This window comes from Cavia porcellus, unplaced genomic scaffold (genome assembly GCF_034190915.1).
Source record: "Cavia porcellus strain 051 isolate PalLab524CR breed Dunkin Hartley unplaced genomic scaffold, mCavPor4.1 scaffold_24, whole genome shotgun sequence".
NCBI lineage: Eukaryota > Metazoa > Chordata > Mammalia > Rodentia > Caviidae > Cavia > Cavia porcellus.
Genome location: NW_026947507.1, coordinates 1,386,490 through 1,408,249, shown reverse-complemented (window position 1 = coordinate 1,408,249; position 21,760 = coordinate 1,386,490). Strand labels below are relative to the sequence as shown.

The following is a 21,760-nucleotide window of genomic DNA, read 5'->3' as shown; positions in this document are numbered from 1 at the left end:
CCAGGTGTAACTTGGTAGAACCAAAGTAAAGTGTTACAGCAGGGGCTCATGGGGATGCATCATCTCACCCAGAAACTTTGGGGCTCCCGTACCTGACTGGCCCAACATGGCAGGCAGACATCAGGTTGCAGCACTCCATACTGCAGTGCTGGAGGATCCAGTATATACAGTATTTTCCTGGCTAATTGTTCTCCATATCATGCATTTAGTTGAGTAGATATAGACTTACAAAAGACACAAACTGCAGGCTTGGAGTAAGAGCAGGTAGGGGCAGGAATTCATGGGTACCCTCCTCACCTCTACCTCCTTTCATGGCACTCTTACAGCTTTCTACTTTGCTGTATTTCTTTAGGGATAGGTTTGCTTTGTTGTGTTTCTGGGTCAGATAGAGTCAGCACATAATAAGCAGGCATTGTGCACAGTAGCTAAAACCCTGGGTTCAAAGCTAAAACCCTGGGTTCAAAACCCTGTGATCCTGGTCAAGTTACTTCATCTTTCTTTGCCTCTTTATTCTCTCCTATAAAATGGAAATGATGTTGGGACTTAAATTCCTATTAGGATGTTGTGAAGATTAAATGAATTAATACTAAGAGCTTAGACTGCCCCTTGATAAATATTAGCTAGTGTTGTGGATTGATACTGGTGGTCAGCTTGTGATGCCAGCTGACCTGAATCAGCGTGGTGCTGAGTGTGGATAGCCTACCTGAGGACTGTTGCCAAGATAAAAAGGAGAACTGCAGAGGAGGTGTGTTGTTGGTTCTCTGTGGTGATGCTAGTCCTCCTGCTCCCATGGGTTCTCCTGGAGGAGCTTGTCAAGCTTCTTTCCTGATATGAACTTGGCTATTCTCACCATCAGAGAAGCTCAAAACCTTGTCACTGAGAATGACTGTAATTCACTTTGGGGGAGCTCTGTTTCTTACTTTGAGCATAGCTTCCTGGCTCTAGAGGGGAAGATAGTATGCTGTTCACTCTCCTGGGGAAGCTTACTCACTTTTTTTTTTTTTTAATGGGGATCAAACTCAAACTCACGTTTGCCAGACAGGCACTTATACCGCTTAGCTAAATCCCCAGCCCTCCTCCTAGAGAAGCTTGTTATTCTGGCTTCCTGATATGAACTCCAACTGTTCTCATTACCTGAGGAGCTTAGGACCTCATTGTTGATTTTGGGGGGAATTCTGGTTCTTACTTTGAGCATTGCTTCTTGGTTCATGTACAGAACCCTCCGCCTGATGCCACAGATCCTTCATCCTGCTGGCATAGACTTTTTGGCTTCCACTGCTGACCATGGGGCCTTCCCAGCACAGATCCATGAAATAGACTTGCATGAGTCATTGTCGTGGGCTCTAGGCCTCCAATTGGATTGTGGCAGGCATTGTCATGGGCTCTAGTCTTCAGCTGGACTCATATAGGACATTGCTGGGGTCCATGCCCTCAGCTGGATTCCTTGGGTCTTAGCGTGTGGACAGATTTCTCACACCTCTTGTATTTAATGCTCTCAATGACTATTATAAAATAATTCTGTAAATTATGTGCCCTGTATTATATTGTTTTCCTTGCAGTCCCTGACTACAACACCTAGTGTTTATTATCTTATATGCCTGCCCAGGGAAGGGGCAATAGGTACCTGTAATATGCTGTTGAGCTCAGTGACATACATGAGCTCAACAGGAATATAGTTGATTAGTAATGTCTTTTGTGGATGTCGTAATGATCGGCAGCAGCATAAACATCATATGTGACCACCCCTAATATGGAGAGCCAAATCCTTCTGATGCCCTCAACTTGGTGCAATTTTATTGAGTTTCAGGAAGAAATCAAGGTAAGGATCTTGGCATCAGCAAATAAAACATACCCAGATCCACCTGGGAATTTTAAAGACCACATCTAGGTAAAACCCCAATCAGACGTTTTGGTTCTTGGATGTAGTCTCAGATGACAAGTATCTGTGGATTAAGGATGAAAGTTGCATTTTCAGGTTCTCTAAATGTTTATTGGCATTTTTTAATGGTTACAAACTATTTTGACATTTTTTCCTACAAGACATGGGCTTTCCTCTTATCAGAATCAGAGGAGGCTTTCTCTTTATTAAAGAACATTCTGAGACTTCTGAAACGAGACCATAGCAGGAGTAGTTTCTACCTATTTGCTGGAATACTCTGAGCTGTCATGTAAGAAACCCACCCTGAGCCTGCCATGCATCCTGAGACAGCATTCACGGGAGCTCAATCACAGTCACAGGACTGTCCACCAGCCAGCACCAACCGGCGCTGGGAAGCCGGCTGGCCTTCAGGTGAGTGCAGCACAGGCCACGGGCAACCCCATGTGCTCAGTGTCCAGCACAGCCTTGCCCCAATCCCTAGCTGGTCACTGCATATGCAAAATGAAATGATTGCTATTCATATAAATAAGCTCCTGGATACAGTGATAGTAGTTATGATTTGTGGACTGTCGTGCCAGGAGAGGTTAGAAAGGGAACAGGATAAACAGACACTTCTGAAATAAGCTGGAAACCAAAATCCCAGTGGGAGTGTGTAACATCTCTTACATGGACAGGCACAGAACCATGAGGGTCTATTTTAAGGAACAGTCCATACAAAATGTTAAACTACTTTATTACAATGATAGATACAGTGCACAAGGACCTATCTCTCCCTCTTACTGTGGTGTGAACGTGTTCCCCAAAAGCTCACCTTTTGGAAATATAATCCTCAGTGCAAATGTATTGAGAAGTAGTTTTTAAGAGGTAAAAAGGTTAGAACTTTGCTTCAGAAATAGTTGTATAGACCTCTTTGCATGTGGGCTTGGTAGAAAAGTGATGTTGACCCGGCCCCCTTTTTTGAGACAGGGTCTCACTATGTAGTTCAGGCTGGCCTGGAACTCAGGAGGTAGGCCAGGATGCTCTCAAACCTGCCGTGATCCTTGTGCTTCAGCCTCCCCTGCCAAGTGTGCACCGCTGTGCCCTCTAAAGGCTCTTCCTAGCATTTCACACTCCCTTGCCTATCTGCCGTTCACATGGGACAGAGGCAGGAGAGCCCTCATTCACCTAGGACATCCCAGCCCCCAGAACTAGTAAGAAATGAATCTCTGCTCTTTACCCTGTATGATTATGCCAGCAACCCAAGCTAAGGCAGCCCTTCCTTGTGATGCCTCCCTCCCTGCTGGGTTTTCGGTTACCTGCATGTGCATTTCTCCAAGTGAACTCCTAATTATGTCCCATGTTGCCCCCCAAATCCTGCTGGTGTGTTGGAGATCTTATTAAATGCACAAGTTAAATTTGGAGAAATCGTGTTTCAATAGTAGGTCTTTTACTCAAGAACACAGGCCATCCCTCTCACCTTTCCTGTGTCCACGGAAGCCCCTGGGAGGGCTCTAGCAGCTGCCGGTCCTCTTATTTCCACTCAAGCTTATTATAGGCATTTAACATTGTCTTTGTATAGGGGTTTCCTACTATTCCTATCCTAGTTAGTATTTTCATATAGAAAAGTTACTATTTTCCCATATTAATTTTAAAGTTTATCACTTACCCAGCTCTTATTTCTGAGATTCTCTTTTCCCAGACACATTTCCAGATAACTCAGTCTGCCTCTTTCCCAACTGAATCTCTCATTTCTTTCACTTACTAATCACTTTGCCTAGTGCTCCCAAAGTAATGGTAAATAATTATAGTACAATAGGCATGTGTACTTAGTGGTTAAGTTTGCGATTTGTGGTTTGGGAAATTCATAGCAATAGAATCTGGCACAAATAATCTGCAGATCAGCACTGGGGAAGCCATGGCTTAAATCACCCCCATTAATTCCTCTTATAGGGTAGGAAAAAAATACAGTATATTCCATGATCCTGATGGACTACAGAGCCAGGACCATTTCCTCAGATTCTGGGAACCGGGCTGGACCGTTGGGTGCAAATTCCTTACATGCGTGCCTGTTCCAGCCTCATGGCTTTGTGCTCTTGCTGGCTAAGCCTGACCCCTCCTTGCCTGTGTCCTAGTGCAGCACAGCAGAACCTCAGCCGGTCTCGTAGCTGCCTGCTGCCGGGGTATCAGGCTTTCAGATCGGCCTGCTCCTCTCACTGGCCTGGAGTGGGGCGAGGGGAAGAGGAGATTCCTGCCTCACAGCCATGCTCCTCTGCAGTCGCTGGGCAGGAACAGTTACGCGATGGCCAGGTTCCCCTTCCTGCCCTTCTGTGTTGTTATAGCAGGGCTGTGTTAAAGGAGAGCTTCACCCAAGGCAGAAATGGTTGAAAATGTATTTATTTTTCTTCAAATGATCTTTCTCAAGCAATAAATAAAAACAGACATCTTGGCTTTTCTAAAAAAAAAAAAAAAAACAAAAAAACAAACAAATACACAGAAAATCCCCTAAACTATATACATCTACAGAAATACAAGTGTAAAAAATGTAGAAATGACCTGCTCTACAAGATGGGGTTATTTACAAGTATTGCGTTGCTGTCCTTTTGAAGTCTCTTCTTGAATAACTCAAACTTTAAGGACAGTAGGGCACTCTGGAGGACAACTTCAGAGCAGACTCCACTTCTCGTGATAGATGAGAAAATTGCAAGGAAAAACTTCAATACAAGTCTGCTAACCATGCTCCACAGACCAGCTGGCTTTCGGAGCACGAAGAGGTGCCCCGTTCAGTAGCTCCCTGGAGAAAACAGCTCATCCCTTAATTTGGCTGGGATGGCAGAGATCCCAGAGCCAGGGCCACATGCCCGGCTGTGGCTTCAGTGAGACCTGGCCCCCGGCAGTACCTCGCCACCCAAAAGGAAGGGCAGTCTCTCAAAGTGGGCAGCTCCCCAGGAATTCTGCTTTTACTTGGTCAAAAACAGCCCAGGGATCAGCAATTTGAAAGTTCCTCAGGTGACTGTAATGGACAGCCAAGATGGACCTGATTTACCATGTCTTCTCAGGGCTTCCTAGTTTTGTTGAAAACGGAGCATCCCAGCTCCAGGGCCGCAGGAAGGAAGCTGGGAACTGCCGGCCACCTGCTCACCAGTGCTTCTGCCTAATTCTGCTCTGTGGGGAAGTCTGGTCCATTCCTCTGACTCTTTCACAAACACCCAAGTCAAGACAAGATCCCAGGAGGGAATCGGCAGCACTCTCACACTCTATGATAAATACCCAATGAACCTACGGCCTTTTGTGGCCAACAGCAAAGCTGGTAATCATTGTGGCTATGCTTCTACTATTTACAAATTCCCCATCACCAGAAATTGCTTATGGGAACCCACCGGCCGTCTGGCCTGACCCTGTGGCAGGATCTTCATAAGAGTTGTTCCAAGTCATCAAAGAGACTTCTGGTGGGCAATCAACAATAGAGACAGTTCCCTTGTTCAATCAAGCCAATGTCCTATTTTATTTCTAAGAGTCATGCTGTTATCAAGTACAAAGAAAACGATTTATAAATAGCTGTTTGACATTGTGATAGGCTTGAATGGGAAGCAGAGAGACACACTGGGAGCTAATCCTGAGTTCCTACAATCTATGTAGTTGGGATCCAGTCTAAAAAAGCAGGACGGATTTGGGAAATGTCCACTCCTTGTATAAAAAGTGAATCTTCTGGGGGTCATCTGCCCCTCCCCGCTGCAGCCCCTGCGCCCTCTCTACCTATTCTTGGCATCGGTGCCTTTCACAGTGCAGAACTCACTTGACTTCATTTTCACCAGACATGAGGTGACTTCAGGAACCAAGGCAGAAGTGGAAATGTCCAGCTGTATGGTCTCCAAAGGAGTCTGCTACCTGGGAACCTCACCCCCTCCGTGCCTATCAACTCTTCAGCCACACAGCTCCCAGAGAGACACAGGGCACTTCTGAGTTTTATACAACCAGGAAGTGGCAACGCTGGCCTTTCCAGAGGCAGGCTTGACACAAGCAAGTTCACAGAGGGAAAATGCAATGAACCTGGGCCTGTCTGCAACACCGAGTGAGAAAGAGCATCCCCCCTACTGCGACACTGAGAACTGACATTACTAACAGGCGGGCAAGAATGTTCACTGAGAGCTACTCTCAAAGGGCTTTAAAAATGCTCATTTCTAGACAAGTCTGCAATGACCTCTAATCTGTAACAACACTGTTCCACAATACTACAAATGAAGTAACACGAAGCTTCTTCCCTCTGCCCTCCCCCCACCCCTCCCCACAGAAAAATGTCCTTTTTCCTCTAGAGCCATTCCTCCGCTTGGAAAGGCCCCTTAAAATGACATCAGCTCAACGAAGGATCCAAAATGGCTCCCAAGTACCCACGATGCACGTCAAGGAGCCAGCAGCCAGCCTTGGGCAGTTTCTGCCCTACCCCACTTTCAAGGGGGCCTCTCATACTTCTAAACTTCAAGGAGACCTAAAACGTGGCATCCACTCCACTTTTTATTCACAAGATGAAAGGCCTTTTAAAAACTCATTTAACTGGACTTTAATACTGTAAGAATTTATTGGTATACTTCATTTCAAATAAATCCCCCTTAAATTAAAAACTCTGATTTATGCAAAAGAAAGCATTCAGGTATTGCTAGAGATCTGGTTTCCCCTATGGCCTTGCCAAATGATTTCACTAAAGCAAAATCGGAAGTGCACCCAATTTTCCAGGAGCACCTTATATGTAATATGGCATTTATCACAGACCACATACAGGGCCTAGGCGGGCCTGTAGGGAAAAAAAAAAAATGCTCCAACCATCAAATGGATTATTGGAGAGAAAAGGTTGTATGGTTACGGTCCATGTGCCAGGAACCAGCTCCAAAAGTAACTACAAAGTAGTCCTCTGCTCTCTTTCCCCTCCCTTCCCAACCTGCCTGCTTCTTAGTGGCGACAGAGTGACCACCATGCAGTCCTACTCCACACCACTCCCTGCTGTCGGGGACTGGCATGCTCGTGCTCCGCTGTGGACGTCAACAGAAATATATTCCAAATTCACTGCCACTAGACTCCTTGTATGACATACTCTGAGGAAACTCATAATAAATATTTTTATTATTAAGCATAATTACCCACCTGTTGGTGAATAATTAGAAAAACCATATCCCAAGTCTCTTTTGAAAAAGAAAGCTCCTGTGACTACAACAATAACAAGAGGACAAGCAGACAGAACCAGGCACTTCTGGCAAACTCGTTTTCTTCCTGTCCCCCACCCCACCCCCAAGGAAGCTGGTTGGGCACATTTGCCAGGGTCTGTGGGCTTCATCACTTCAAGCCTTACTGCTTAAAAAAATGAGGTAAGAAATTTCTACCTGAAAAGTAAAACCGACACATAAACCAAACCAAGGTCTTCCCTGGCCGCTCGCGCAGCCGTTATTGCTCTAAGTTGGGAGTGTTCTGTGTGTTTGCGTGTGACGTGGTTTGAGTCCTTATTGCCATTCTAGCTGGCCCCGGGCTTGGTTGCCAAGGCGACACGGATGGGGACGGAGCTGGGTCACCTGGCCCCAGAGGGTCAGCCCCTCCCGGCTGCCTGCCCACGTGTGTGCGGCCCCCCCACCCCTGTCCAGCGCTGACCGTGCGTCCCGGGCCCACGGCTGCTCTAACAGCTGGGGGAAGTGGTGATGGGGCTGTGCAGGTAGGGCAGGCTGCTGGGGGCCGAGTGCACGCCCACGGACACTGGGAAGCTGAAGACGAACTGTGAGGTTGGGGTCGGGGTGGTCTTGCCCCGCTCCCGCAGGGGCCCGGAAGGGCTGGCGGCCTCCGCGGCACAGGACGTGGCCAGCACCTGGGACTCGAACTGCAGCAGCTGCCCCATGAAGCTGAAGTTGGGAGAGATGATGCTCCGGCGCTGCTTCACGAACTCAAAGGCCTCCTCCAGCCTCACCCGCTTCTTCATCATCAGGTAGGCCAGGCAGATGGTGGCCGAGCGGGAGATGCCCGCCTGGCAGTGCACCAGCACCCTCCCACGGCAGTCCTTCACTGCGTCTGTGGCACGGAAGGAGAAGGGGCGCAAATTAGGCGGCGGCGGCCCTGCCCTCGGAGACAGGGGCCAGCCAGGGTGGGGGCTGGGGACCCTGCTGAAGAGCCATGCCAGACCGGGCGGGGAGGACGCTAATGCCACCCATCCTAAGGTATTTTCGAGATTTAACCAAACAAAGCCCTCTGCTTGGGAGAATTGCATGCTAGACCCATTAGACCCACCATGCAGGAAAAAAAGTAGTGACCTAAGTCTTTGTCATCCTTCCCCTGTGAGCCCCTCGGTACTACACATCTAGAGCCAGGCAAGGAAAAGCGCACTGGCCCTGTAAGCCAAGCATGGGTACCGTGTAAATCATTCTGTCCCCACCCCATACCAAACACCCAACAGGCAGGCCTTCCTGTCGGGAGAGGAAACGGCAGACCCCACAGTGCTCTCTCATTCCCTGCCATCCAGCATCCCGGGTGGGCCGGCCTACCGATGTACTCGATGGCTTCCATGAACCAGGAGCTGATGTCAGCCTTGTGGTTGTCTTCCACGGGGATGCACTTGTACTGGTAGTGTCCTTCGAAGTGGTTAGGGCAATCTGAGGAGACATTCAGCAGGGCGGTGATCCCCAGCGCGTCCAGCATGTCTCTGCGGGCAGCATGATAGGCACTGCCGAGGTAGAGGAAGGGAAGGATCTCAACGGGACCGCCCTGGAATACAAAGGGATAAAGGTCCGAAAACAATGTGAGAAAAAAGCTTCCAGGAAAGGGGCTGAAGTGCTGGAGATGGGGAGGGGGAGACCAGTTCAAGGTGGGCACTCTAGGTCCTGAGGGCATCCTGCTGGACAGAGCCTTTCAGTTCCCTTTCCCCTTGCAAATCTTCTGGAGGGGTGGCTGGGCAGAGAAGCCAGGATGGGCAAAGCCTTGGGCTCACCTCCCCCATGATAAGGAGGCAGGGTGCACACTGCTGGCTCTTGCACATCTGCAACACTTGGAGCCCACAGCTGCTAACCATCCAGGGCTGTGTTGACTCAGGGACCTGGCCATTTGGGTATGTCCCCACTCAGCACATCAGAGACACACCATTCTGGCCTCACAGACAAGAGGAGGGGTTGTAGCAAATTGACACGATGGATACTGCCTTAAGGTTATGTGAGATTTGCCAGGCTGGACCCTAAACTTTACTCTCTGCCCACTAAACTGGAAAGGTGGCTTCAGAGAAGTGTAGCAGCTCAAGCTGATTTCCTTATACCCACTGGCACTGCCCCAACACACATGGGGAGCAGTCTGCCTGCTGGGGGAACGGGGGCTCGCTCCAGGGAGCATGCTCAGCCTCCTGTATAGCAGGAGGTCCTGGCTTGTCCACTCAGAAATCCGGAGGCTAAGCCAGGGGACAATGTCTTCATATTTTTTCTTAAGTGACGATTATAAAAGGAAGGGAAAGAACTGTACAGAATAAACACCCCACCCCAGTGCTCAAGTTCACCACATCCTCCTCACATTAAGGCACTGCGTTTGAAGCCTGGAAATACCTAAACTCTGAAAGGAAGGTGGCTCCAAGTATCCTTGTGCTTGTCCCCAGCCCACCCTTGGTTCTCACGCCCCACACCCCAGGTCTACCTGGTCGTGCAGTGGGGTCCCACAGGAGCTGCAGCCCAGGTCCAAGGACTCCGTGGCACCAGGGGGCATAGGAGGTGGGATGGCAGCCAGGGCCTTGGTCTTGGAGCAGAATTCTGGGTACTCAGAGGAAAACCTCTCATAGCCACCTGAAGGAGAAAGAAACTCAGATTAACAAGGCTGCAGAACCACCAGGAAGCTGGAAAGACCTGGCATTGTACCAGCCAAGAGTTCGGGGGAAGTGGGAGCTGAATGGCTCCAGGTCTGCCACTAGGTGGTGCTGCGTGTCTAGAGGTGAAGGCTGCAGGGACCAGGCCAAAGAGCAGGAGTCTCTCACTGACCAGGACCCCATCAAACCAGGAGTCTGACGGGTTCCAGAAAGCTTGAGGGTCTAGAATCAGGGTGGGATGAAGATACACAGACAAAGATGCACCACGGACAGGCCAAGGCACTCTCCAGGGCAGCTCCTCAGGTGGTCACTGCCGTGCCCTTAGGCCTGGAATGATGCCCATCATCACCCTGTGGCTCCAGCTCCTCCTCTGGAAAACATGGCCAATGTGAGAAAAAACACCTCACCCTGAACTCTGCCCCTCTAGGTCTTACAAGCCAACTGGCCAGCCACAGGAGGCCCTATAAACCAGTCCTTCCTACCAGTCGGGTCAGGGCAAGGAAGGGTTTATTGACCTGAGAGTTGCAAGCCCTGGCGTGGCTGGTGCTGGGACTGCCCTCCAGGAAGGGAAATCAAACCTGAAGGACCCACTGGCCTGGGCTGGCACCAGCACCGCCTCTGCCCGCCTCAAGGGACAAATGCCGTGTGCTTCTAAGGTTCCAGGAGCTCTGCAACTGTGTGGGCCGCTGACCGTCAACTGTGAAAGACCTGCCTTGCCTTTATCTTCTAGTTTGCTGTTTCACTAGGGTCAGCACATGAGGCAATAATCACCGTAACAGTTCCACTCAGGTAACCAAGAAAATGCCAACAGAGGGTCCCAGAGCAGACAGCAAGCTGGGTTTGGTCTTTCTGTGTCACAAGGCGCTGTCCCCTCCTACTGCATGTCCGCAGGAAATCTTCCAATGAACAGACATGTGATGATTACTCAAGCACTTGCCCCTAATCCTGGCCCTAAAACACTGTGTCCTGCTGCTTCTGAGGGAAAGGAAAATTATTCTTTGCCACATCATAAGGCTTACAGAAACAGGGCACCCATTTTTTCCTCTCTGACCGGAGGCGGCTCTTCCCCTCTGCCCCATCCCTCGGGATATAAATGGTATCTCTGTGGTCACAGGCCGTCCTCCCTGCTGAGTCACAGTGACCAGCCTCCTGGCTGGAAAACCTGCCTGTTGGCCGGTGCTGCCAGCCTCCGGTGTGCTGGCAACCTTGGGGGCACCTCACCCAAGAGTACCCCGGTAGACCCCTGGCAACCCCCTTCCACAGAAGGCTGCCGGAAGTGGAGACACCACAGTATGGAGGAGAAAAGGCTGGCAAATGTTCACCCAAGTCCTTCGTGGGCCAGGAAGCCTTAGTCAATGTCCACCACCTTCGGAGAGGGAGGGGGCAAGGGATGGATCAAAAGTGTGGCTGAAGATCAACATCCATAGCCATCGCCTGTCACTCGACTTCTTCAGGACCTGCAGAGCTTTAAACCAAGAGATCTTAGTGCCCATTATATAACCTGACCTACAGAACCACACTGGAAAGAACAAACGCCAGGTCTGTGAGTGGGATCCAGCCAACCTCCGCACTGAGAAGGCAGGTAACTGTCCCACCTAAAAGGCAGAGCCAGAAAAGGCTTTCAAGTCACAGAGCAGCCAACAGCATACTCTCCCGGTTGCAGAGCAGGTTAGAACCAGACCAAACTGAAGCTGCAGGAGGGGCACGGCTCTGCAGTCAGGCTGCGAGCCTCTGCTGTGCAGCCTCCGTCCCGGTCTAACCTCTCTGACCCTCCCCCATGGGTAAAGAGTGATCACCTGCCCTTGTGTGGCAGGAGGACTGATTCTAACAACCAGCGCTGGGCATCTGACCTTGAGATACACACAGCGAAGGTATCCTTTCTTGGCACCTATGCTAAGTAGTGCACTTTGTGAGCTCCTCAAGACCAAAGAGTACCAAGGGGCTGTGTGTACCTGAAAAGGAACTTCCTAGCTTTCTGAAAGCCCTCTTTCCTGGGGCTTCTGGATGTGCTCCAGGAGTCTTAAGACCTTGTGGTCTTTATCTGACTTCCTGACTCCAGTGTCCCATCCAGGAATTTGCATCCACCACCTCTGGAGTCAACTAGCCAGCTTAGCAGAGCCCCCAAGGAGGGGACAGCAGCAGCCACCCACTGCGGTATGGGCAGGGCTGTCGGCCCTGTGTCTTCACATCTCTGGATGGGTGGCTGACAAGACCACTGGACACTGCCCCGAAAAGACAGAGTGAAACTCAACAGTTTTCTCTGAGGGGAGTCTGAAAGAAACTAAGGGCTGAAGCAGATTAGCCCAAGGGACAGGAGACCTGGGGGTCCCTCTCCCAGAGCTGCTGCTGGCTTTAGATAAGAGGCACCTGCAGGAGAAGTCAAGGTTTTACATAACAATGAGCACAAGCAGGTGTTTATCCACTCAGGAGGGGAGAAGACAGGCACGTCTGCACCCCATAAGGCCAGAGCCCTGGAGCACCTTGGGTATCATCGTTGTTAATACAAACTATGGCCATTATGGGGTACGAGACTGAGTTCTATCCCCAATACTATAAAAAAACCTGAAGAGCATGTGCAAAGGCAATACTTACTACACAGTACTTTCCATGATTGTCACCAGGCCCTGGGCAAGTGTGCTGAGCTCCAATTTCACAAATAGAAAGCCAAGGCACAAGCAGCCAAGGAGCCTGCATGTGATCCCTCAGCCACATAAAGGAAGGGCAGGCTTTCAGAAGCTGAATGTCCACCCTGGCTATCTGGAGCCCAGCCTGCTGCCCTCCCCTCCCTGCCTTTCACTCCTAGTGGGCAGACCTGCTCCTGTGGCCACAGCCTGCTGGTGTCCCAAAGTGAGACACAGACAGAAACAGAATGGATCCCAACAGTATGCCAGTGATGTTTCACCAAACTCTGCTCTTAAGGAGACATGACCAGAAAGAGAGAGAGAGAGAGAGAGAGAGAAAGGAAGGAAGGAAGGAAGGAAAGAGAAAGAAAGAAGGAAAGAACTACAATAAAATGGGAATTAGCAGAAGGCATTACATTTAAAGAGTGTATCATTTCGTGTCTATTTTATTTCAGGCGTGCGTGGGGGACTATAATGCTGGGGGATTATAATGTAAATTCAACATACTGATTGTGTGTGGGAAAAGATGGCTCCCCAAGAACCACCGCCATGCGCCTATTGGTCCAAGTATCACAGCCACAGCAGCTGGGTTTAGATCATGTTTCATCCAAAGCTGATTTCCATCCTGTACTGCGCCCTGTGCCTCCTACAGGTGGTTCAAAAACAGGTAGACAGATCTGGGGACAAGCCCCAGCTCTAGCTGGGAACAAGCACATTCAAACATCTGCCCTTAAAATAAAAGCATTGCAGATTATAATGGTGCCCAGGTTTCACTACAGCACCATCCTTCCTGTCCAACTTCTACTTCCTGTCCAGCTCAGTTTTGCCAGCTCCCGAGGAGCAGGTACTGTACCTAGAATCTGTGTTTCTGTGTTGTGAATCAACTTTCACAACAAAGGTGCTCATAAATGTTGACCTATTTCATCTTTAAGAATATACTCCTAATCCTACATTTCTGAATTTCAAAATGACAAAGGACAAAGAGGAATGCTCCCCAAGCTTTTCCTTTTCTAGCTCACACCCAGCAAGGCAGTTTTCAAAGTTCAAGGAACATACGCCCAGCCACAAATCCTCTAAGACTGCTAATCCTTGAAAAAACAGGAGATAATCAATGTAAAGCGTTTTACCAAGGTGCTGAGAACACACCATAATAGGACTCTTGGTGGGCTCTGGGAGGGATAAAACAGTCTTGTGATAGTGTCCAGGGCTATGAAGCTTAACAACGTGGCCACTTTGTCCCTCACCCTCTCAATAACACTCAAACACCAGCTGCTCTCAGACAGGTCCTAAGACCCTACTCTGGCCCAGCAACTAAGCCTGGGTTATTTGAAGGTCATTCTCCCTTGGGAACTTTGAATTAGTAAATTTATATAAATCAATCATATGAATGCTAAGCAGTGTTTTAAAATGTACCTAAAGTTCTCCTAAGGTAAAAATGTGGTCCCATCTCACACTGGGACTTTACCAAGACTTACAATTCCCAGGCTGGCTGGCTGGCTCCTGCTCCTGGGGGCCGGGGCTGGCCCACAGTCTCTCCCAGTCCTCCAGTGCTGTCTGCCATGTCCAGTGGGCCGGCTTCCACTGGACAGTGAACTTGCCTTCCTGTCACACTTCTTTGTTGGCTGGGAATTCCTCCCAGTAAGGAAAGTAGCTATCTGGTTTTAGATGTTCTGAATTATTAAAGCAATTTCTTGGCTCCTTAAAATGGCCACCCTTTCTCTGTCCCGTTTTCTGTGAATCTGGGCTGGTAGTGCAGTGCTCCCCTCTTTAAGAGGAAGGACCAGCCCAGAAGGCTATGATCTTAACGATCTAGTCTGCACCCTTAATTCACACTTACAACCTAGTTTTAGCTACTTCTGTTAGCTAGAAACATACAATTCTTGTGTTGCCTGATGAGAGTTGCTTTATTGTAAGTAATAACAGGGGATGGAAATAATCTTTCATATTTACTACTATATCATTCAGACATTCCCAATCCTTGGCTGACAGAGAGGCTGTATGTCTGCAAACAGAAAACCCTGCCTTTGCCTTTGCATATAAAAGCTTGGAAAGCTATCTGGCGGATGCCACTGAAATAGCTGGAGATGCTGACAGAGGACACAAAACCAAAGACAGTGGCCACAGTGGCCAGACTCCCTGTTGAGTGTCACTCTCCAGTTCAACACATGGTCTGGCCCAGGGACTGTAAGGAGAGGACAGAGAAGGAGAGTCCCAAGCTGAAGAGAGAAACCCTACTGTGATAGCAAACCTTTCAGAGCTTTCAATGATACAAACAGCTCGCTGCAGTTGTAGGCTGCCTAGGCCTGCCTCCACTGGTCTAGATGACCTTCCCAACTGATCAGAACAGGCCAGCTTTGCAATCAGGATTTAAATAAGAAAATGACAGAAGTCAGGAGGTAAATTCTAGACAAGAGGGGAGTGAGATAACAGTTTTAGATTTGAAATCTTTTTGCGTAACAGATTAACCTGTTATTTTAGGATCCTGAGTTAAAGAATGACTTCTACTAAGGTAAGAAAGTCTTCCTCTTGCTTTTTGTTTCTTTGATTTCAAAGGCCAAGGGGCATCTAACCCCAAGGATTTAAGGACAGGAAGGGATTTCGAAGAAGACACACACTGTGATAAATATATGAAAAAGTTGTAAACTGTCCCTAAAGATGCCTTACAGGATTTTAAGTTAAAAGAGCTTTAAAAAAAAAATGGCCCCAATGGGAATCACTTATTAGAAAAAAAATAAAATAAAATATGGTAGAATTCTTGTTACTTCTAGCAAAAGTTGGCTAGTATTAGCAAACATAGTACAAACCAAGTTTTCTTGCTACTCAGTAAAGTTTACTCCTGTCTTTTCTAAGTCTCATTTGTGGAACTCGTTCCTAACTCCCCGAAATAGGTCTGCTTTTTTCAAAGTGGAACACATAGGAGCACTGGGTAATCGAATTCAGTAGATTATTAGGTTAAGTTTTCACTGGGACAGATGACATCATGTCTACAAATAACCTGCTGTTTTTACTGTCCCCACCGCACACCGCTGATGACAGACACCCACCACCACCGGATGTGCTATTTGCCCCTCCTGTTCTTTCCCTCTCCCTGCATCCACCAGGCACAGACCACGATACACACAAGTGTCCTCAATTCCCAGCTATAAAATAAAAGGAGCAACTCTGGTGGGAACCCAGGGGCCCAGCCCTTACGCAACTCAAGTATTTACTTAAGATTATCTCAACGGCTTTTTCTTTAGGCCCCTGGCCGCGGTCCGCTCCCAGGAAGCCGCATCTGTCCCCCAGCGCTGCTTTCTCCACGTGGAAGCCTCATCTCTGGGGCCTCTCTGGGGCTGGCCTGAGCTTTCCTTGTTAGGCTGCAACTGCCCGCAGGAGTGGGCAACGGGACTCTGGCTTTTTCTTTTCCCCTCTCAGGGTGGCCTGTCCTTAGCCCCCAGACCAGGATTAAGAAGAAAGAGAAACTGAGTTCAAGACAGCCCTACTCCACGCATCCATCGACAGAGGTCAAGTAAACAAGGCCACTTAGCCTCGCCTGCACTGCAGAGGAGGGCTGGAGACCCCGCCTGGAGTTGTGAGGCTTGCTCCCGAGGTCAGCTGCCCTAGGGTGGAGATAGGGGGTTTCCTGACAACACTAGCGTCCAGGGGTTAGGCACCCTCCACTTCCACCCGGGAGCTCGAGGCCTGGAGGAGCAGGGGTGCTCCTCCTGTCCCACAGGGACACAGAGAGGCAGGAAATGCTTTGCTTCCGCTGGTCAGGAATTTCGTCACCCACCAAGGGACTCTGCCCCAAGGCGGTCTGTCTGACCCAGTGAGTCTGTCAGTGTTTGCCTCTCCCTGAAACTCCTGCTCCAGCCGAGCGGCTCTCAAAATCAGTCTGGCTCCAGGGTCTCCCAGGCAACACCTTAAAAATATGCCTCTGTCCCCAGAAGCAGGGCCCAAGTGTCAGGCGCCCCCTGTAGCCCTAGGGCCAAGCTGCCGCTCCAGGGCGGTGCCCTTCGGATTTTTTCCGGAAAGAAAAACAAAACAAATCCTGCCTGTCACCACATGGGGCTGCCGCCAGCCCACCCTGGAGCGTTCCTGCGCGTCCCCGGTTCAGGGCCTGGGGTGGACGGCGCGCACTTGGGCTGGGAACCAGGCGGCCCTCGAGGGCTCCAGGCATCGGGCGCACCGCGGTCAGCCCCTCTTCCCGAAGGGGCTTTGGTGCAGGAGGAAAACCTCCGGTGTTTCCCATCTGCGCCAGGACCTGGCCAGGCAGGGCCGGCAGGCCCTAACAATAGCGCAGACTATCGCTGAGTGACCTGGGCCAGACCTGGCTGAGCTTGCGGGACCCAGGGTAGGCGAGGTCAACCCCTCAGCTCGCCGCTCCACAGCCGGACATCCCGGGATAAACTCCTTCCTAGCACTAGGTCCTAAAGCCCTCTGAGTCAAAGGGAGAGGGTCTGAGCTCAACTGGAGATGCAAAAGGCGGCCCTCTCGGAAAAAGAAAAATCAGCAAAATCGCCTTAACAGTTCAACCACAGGTCAACAGCAGCATTTCCCCAGCAGCTGACAGGTCAAATGGTCAGGAAACAACTGCCGAGAACAAAGCCCCCCGCTGTTTAGCAGGGGCAAGCCCGGATCGCCTGCACTGAGCAGTTTTGTTGTGCTTTTTGGAAAGGGCGGGAGGGAGGTTTCCGCCCCCCATCTTCCCTCCTCTGGGGCGCACAGGTCCGGAGAGGAAAAGCTGCGGCTCTTTGATGACGCCAGTCTGAAAAGCCTCTGGGCTCGGAAGCGAAGACCCGACCCTAGCGAAAGAATGCGTGGAATGCGGCCCGCCGGAGGAGGGGAGCGCGGCAGGGGGCGTCCCAGCCCCACGCGTCCCACCCGCCGCGCACAGAGCTCCGCAGGGAATCCGGCCCGCCGAGCAGGTGCGGCCCGCGAAGTCCCTCCAGATACTGGGATAAGCTAGCGCACTCCTGTCGGAGTTTCTGATCGCCAGATTTGATAACCCATCCCCCGACCGCCAAGGAGACTTTCGCTAGGGTTCACTTAAACGGGGCACGCGCCACCCGCAGGCAGTCTAAACAAAAGTTCGTAATTCGCCGCTGCCCGGACTGGCAGCGAGCAGAGGCAGGGTTCTGCCCGGAGACCCCAGATATACCGTCCTACGGCCTCCGGCTCCCGGAGCCACCTTCCAGGACTTGGGACTTGGGACGCGGGGCGGGGGGGGGGGGAGGCGACACTGCATCGCTCCCGACACAGTTTACTGTCCAGTTCTCATCCCTAGAGATGGCTTCCGATGGAACCCGCGGGGCCAATGGCACCCTGACGCTCACTCCTTTACCCATTCCCCATCCCACGTATTACTGTGATGAGACTCAGTACCTTGGGCCAATCTTGTCCCCATCCGCACCGGGAGCTCTTTCCGTGATTCAACGATAGCCCGCCACAGAGAGGAGTCGTTTTGCCCTCCACGCCAGAAGCCGTAGTGAGTATAAGTAAGCGCAGTATCGTCACGACGCGTAAGGGATTGCAGGTGACCAGGGAAATGCGCCCGCACAGCACCAGAGGACTGGGTGCTTGCATCAGCACAGCAACGCACCGGCGCACAGCAACGCGCACAAAGGAGCGCACCCGGCTCCTTCAGCCTGGAGCCACCAGGGTACTCATCCCCAAGTCAAATATAGTGCAGGCCGCCAGGGCCCCCATACTTCCCCTCCAGCTCGCTCCCCTGTGTCCGCGCTTACCTTTGAGCAGGCAAATGTCCGTGCGCTCGGCGTTGCGGCGCAGCGCCTGCACTACCAGCGACACGGTGCTGTCCTCGCGAAGGCTCTCGGCGCGCGGGCTGCGCTCGTCGTAGACGATGACTGCCGAGTAGAGGCCAGAGCGCAGGCGGGCGCGCACCTCCTCCTCGGCTGGCAGGATCTGCTCCAGGCTCACAGAACCCTTGGCCCGCCGCCGCACGATGGTGTTACAGCGCACGTTGACCGAACCTCGGATGTAGCCCGCGCTGTGCGCCAGGAAAGGTCTGCAGTCCAGTAGCAGGCACTTGCCTCCGCTCAGCAGCCCCAGTGTGCCGTGGTTGCCGCTGCCACCCGCGCTGCTGTTTTCGTCCCGGTTCATCAGCCTTTTAAGCACGCTGCAGTCCATCTCCCGAAGCTCCTCCATCGTCACCATGGTCGCCGGGAACCGCAGCTGATGGGCACCCGAGGAGACGACGGGCACCCGGACCACCGAGACTAGAGGAAGGGGCGAGCGAGTGCAGGCTAAGCCGAGGCGCCTGCACGAAAAACCGTGAACTCAGCCCCTAGAGGCTCCCCGGGCCACCCTCCTCTCCCCAGTCCCCTTCCTCCCACTGCCTCGCTGTTACATAGCAATCCGAGCGACCTCGGGAGCCAAGGCGGGCAGGCGCGCGGCGCGGAGGGGAAGTACTGGGGAGGAGGAATGTGTATACGGGAGAGGGCACCGGCGCCCCTCCGCGGTCGCCTGGAGGGTGTTTTGCCAGCTGTGCCGCTCCTGCCGCCGCCTGTGCGCGCGCTGCCGTCCCCTACGCTCCGCCGGAGCTCCGCGCACTGCCCTAGCAAGACTTCCCTCCTCGGCTTCAAGATTTATTAATGCTCCTCTGCACTCCCCGCGGAGGCGAGATGGATTACTACCTCCCGCGACTCCGCCTCTTTCCATTCTTGGCCAGGCGCCGCCCCCCGCGCTCGCGTTCCTCCCGCCCCGGCCGCCTCCCGCCCCCGCCGCGGCTCCTGAATGGAGCGCCGGCTGCTAGCGCAGGGTCACGGGGACGCGACGTCACAAAGACCGGAGTAAACAGGGCGCGCGCGGCCGGGCCCATTCATAAAACCGAGACCGAGGCGAAGAGGGAGGCGGGCTCCGACCCGCCTGCCAGCCGCGGCGTCCGCACTTTGTGAATGGAGCGCGGCGGCCTCTCGCCGTTCGCCCCGCGCCTGGTCGCTGCCGCTCGCGCCCAACGCTGTGCGGCTTTCGTCGCAAAGAACAGCCCGCCGAGAAGCAGCCTTGCCGAGGCCCGGATCAGGTGTGAGGGTTCATCCCTCTTTGTCCCCCTCCCCTAGGCCCTGTCCCCAGCAGTCTCCGAGGTCTCTTGCCAGCACCCGGGCCGGAGGGCCTGGGACCTCCTCGCCCTGTACTTACCGTGCGCTCTCGGCCTGGCCAGTCGTTTTTTAAAATGCGATTTCTCAGACGTTACCTTATGCATTAGCGTGATCGATTTCCTTCTTTACGCCATTAAATCAATCAGCTTTACAGTTTTCCCGAGGAACGTGGGCAAACCCCAATTTAGAAGATGAAAGACAGCCCTCCCGCCTGAGGGCCAGGAATAGGAGTGAGGTGTGGGGTTTGGTGCTTTACCACCCGGAGGGAGGCGTTAATTACCGGAACATTGCTCCCACCGGGGAGAACTGGGCGGCACTCGCGTCCACGCTTCCTAAAAGATGTTTAATCCTGGCGGTGGGGGTGGGAGCGGTGTTTCTCGGCTTTGGGGGAGGCCCTCGCCCCCCATCTGTGAATTGCCCTTTCAGGAAATAACAGGGTCCACATTTGGTGTACAGCTAAACCCTGAAAAAAATATACGCTCAAAGAGCGACCTTTGAAAGCATTTAGTGAACTCTGGCGCCCATTCAGGTTTCTTTGCATCTCTCTTTCCAGGTCACAAAGCATTTCCTCTCCCCCGCCCCGTTTTAGTTATGCATTTAATTTCCCAGAGGCCGCTTTTGGCAGGGGGTTTGTGTGCGCACGCGATGGGGCCCTCACCGAAGCCAAAAATCATTCACCCGACATCTTGCCAAGTCTTGTTAGCTAGAATTAATCGCCGAGCGAGGGAAGCGCAGGACTCGCCGGCGGCGTCTGCGGCGGCGGGGGTCGCATATTCCATTTCGGGTAGCGCGTGGATCGCGGAGGGAGGCCACGAGGGCCGCCAAGCCCGCCGGCCCCTCCCGCCCCGGCTCGGCCCTGCCCTCGCGGCTTCCTCTGCGCCTTTGTTCCGGGAGGAGCGGCTCGGCGCTGCGCGCACCTCCAGCCCCGGGCCCGCCCGTCCCCTCCCTACTGGGGGCCTGGCGGGACTCGGCTTCCGAGGCCTTCGACCTGCGCTCCCTTCCCAGCATCCCCGATACCCCGAGCCAGCGGTGTGTGCGGGACGCCGCTCGTCCGTGGGGATCTTTCTGCCTGAGATCTCAAAATAATACGGCACTGCAAATGGTCCTGTTTTTTATTTATAAAATTGAGTATGTTGCTCATTATGGTCTTTTGTATTAATTTTTAAAAACACTGCAGTAAGATGCTTATTTTGATCGTTGGACTTTTGCTCTCCCCCTTCCTTAAATTTTTCGCCCAAGCAGCTGCTGCTCCTGCTCCCGGCCCGTGAGGGCCACCGCTGCGGACGCGCGGCGCCGCAGGACGCACGAGCGCGGGCGCCGGCCTTGGCGGGTGGGAGGGCAGCAAAGCGAAGCCACTGTGCCCGCTCCCCTGGGGAGGGCTGAGGGCCCTGGCTCCGGTTCCTCCCGCTGAGGTGTGTGGGGAGGCTCTGGCTTTGCATTTAACTCGCTGCGCTAGCGCGCCAGGAATGCGCCCTGCCCGAGTCCTCGGTGCCTCGACGGTTCCGGGCTGATTCGCGCTCTCCAGACTGCTGCACCGCAGCTCAGAAATCCGGCCCCCGCCGGACCCCGAAGTCTCCCTGCTGCAGGAAAGACCGATTTCTTTACGGAGATAACCGGACGTCTCTTAAAGGAGCCTTTCAGTCGCTGTGAGATCTGGGCTTTTTTCACGCGTGTCGCAGGAACCGAGAGGCGTCCCGGGCGGCGCTGACCACGCGGATCCTTTGTGTCCCTGCGCTGGGGGCGCCTCCTCAGCGGCCTGGCCTGGCCCCGCACTCACGTGACCCGTAAATAACTGTGGAATCCGGGAGGAGGAAGATCCCCGCAGAACAAAGAATTGCTTTCTGCACCTGACAGTAATCCGTGGTGGCGAAGCCCATAAATCCAACAGGCGAGTCACACGGAGGGGGGCGTGGGCGGGCGCGCGCGCGCGCGCGTGTGTGTGTGAGTGTGTCCACGTGTGTGTGCCCACGCCTGCGTGCCGGTTCCCTAGAGGGGACAGCAACGTCGGACTTCACGCATTTAAACCTAGGGCCGCTTTTGTTATGAATGCAATGTCCTGGATTTTGAAAGAGACTAATAGAACAGCAAACCCCTTCTTGCCAACTCAGGAATTAGTCTTGAGTCCTGTGAATTTCAGCAAATGAGACTTAAATTAGCGCGCTGTATTTATCTGTTAATGAGTAAGCACCATAGATAATTTTAAATTGAAGTGCGTGTGCCGTTTGGTCCACAATTAAATGGGTACAGTGTAGAGATGAGAGAAAACTGGCCTCCAACTGGTCTCCTGGCTGGGGCTGGGAAGCAGTCAGCTTACACAGGAACTTTGTGAATCAGCTCCTCAGTAAGCAGATCTTGCAGAAAACAAAGGCATTTCGGG

The 21,760-nt window shown here is 52.3% G+C and overlaps 1 protein-coding gene across 8 annotated transcripts; it reads right to left on the bottom strand.

Moving 5' to 3' along the window:
* Positions 1-4,236: 4,236 nt before the first annotated feature.
* On the bottom strand, positions 4,237-20,072 carry Dusp4 (dual specificity phosphatase 4). Of its 8 annotated transcripts, none has more exons than XM_063234564.1 (5): positions 19,479-19,609; positions 18,013-18,504; positions 9,500-9,645; positions 8,371-8,590; positions 4,237-7,900 (listed from the first exon to the last, which is right to left on the bottom strand). In XM_063234564.1, the coding sequence occupies exons 2-5, from the start codon at positions 18,440-18,442 to the stop codon at positions 7,515-7,517; spliced, it is 1,182 nt and encodes a 393-aa protein (XP_063090634.1). In that variant the 5' UTR covers positions 18,443-18,504; positions 19,479-19,609; the 3' UTR covers positions 4,237-7,514. The 8 variants fall into 8 exon arrangements, with proteins under 8 accessions (XP_063090634.1, XP_063090631.1, XP_063090632.1 ...); XM_063234561.1 differs by having other exon boundaries at positions 19,424-19,570; XM_063234562.1 differs by lacking the exon at positions 19,479-19,609 and adding an exon at positions 19,424-19,440 and having other exon boundaries at positions 18,013-18,545.
* Positions 20,073-21,760: the final 1,688 nt, after the last annotated feature.

Bases quoted from the DNA above. Each gene is read 5' to 3' on its own strand.
- Dusp4 (XM_063234561.1), bottom strand. From the start codon at position 19,487: ATGCATAAGGTAACGTCTGAGAAATCGCATTTTAAAAAACGACTGGCC. The intron at 18,505-19,423 runs GTAAGTACAGGG...CCCTTCCTCTAG, and splicing joins GGCCAGGCCGAGAGCGCACG to TCTCGGTGGTCCGGGTGCCC. The intron at 7,901-8,370 runs GTAGGCCGGCCC...TCCGTGCCACAG, and splicing joins GGAAGCCATCGAGTACATCG to ACGCAGTGAAGGACTGCCGT.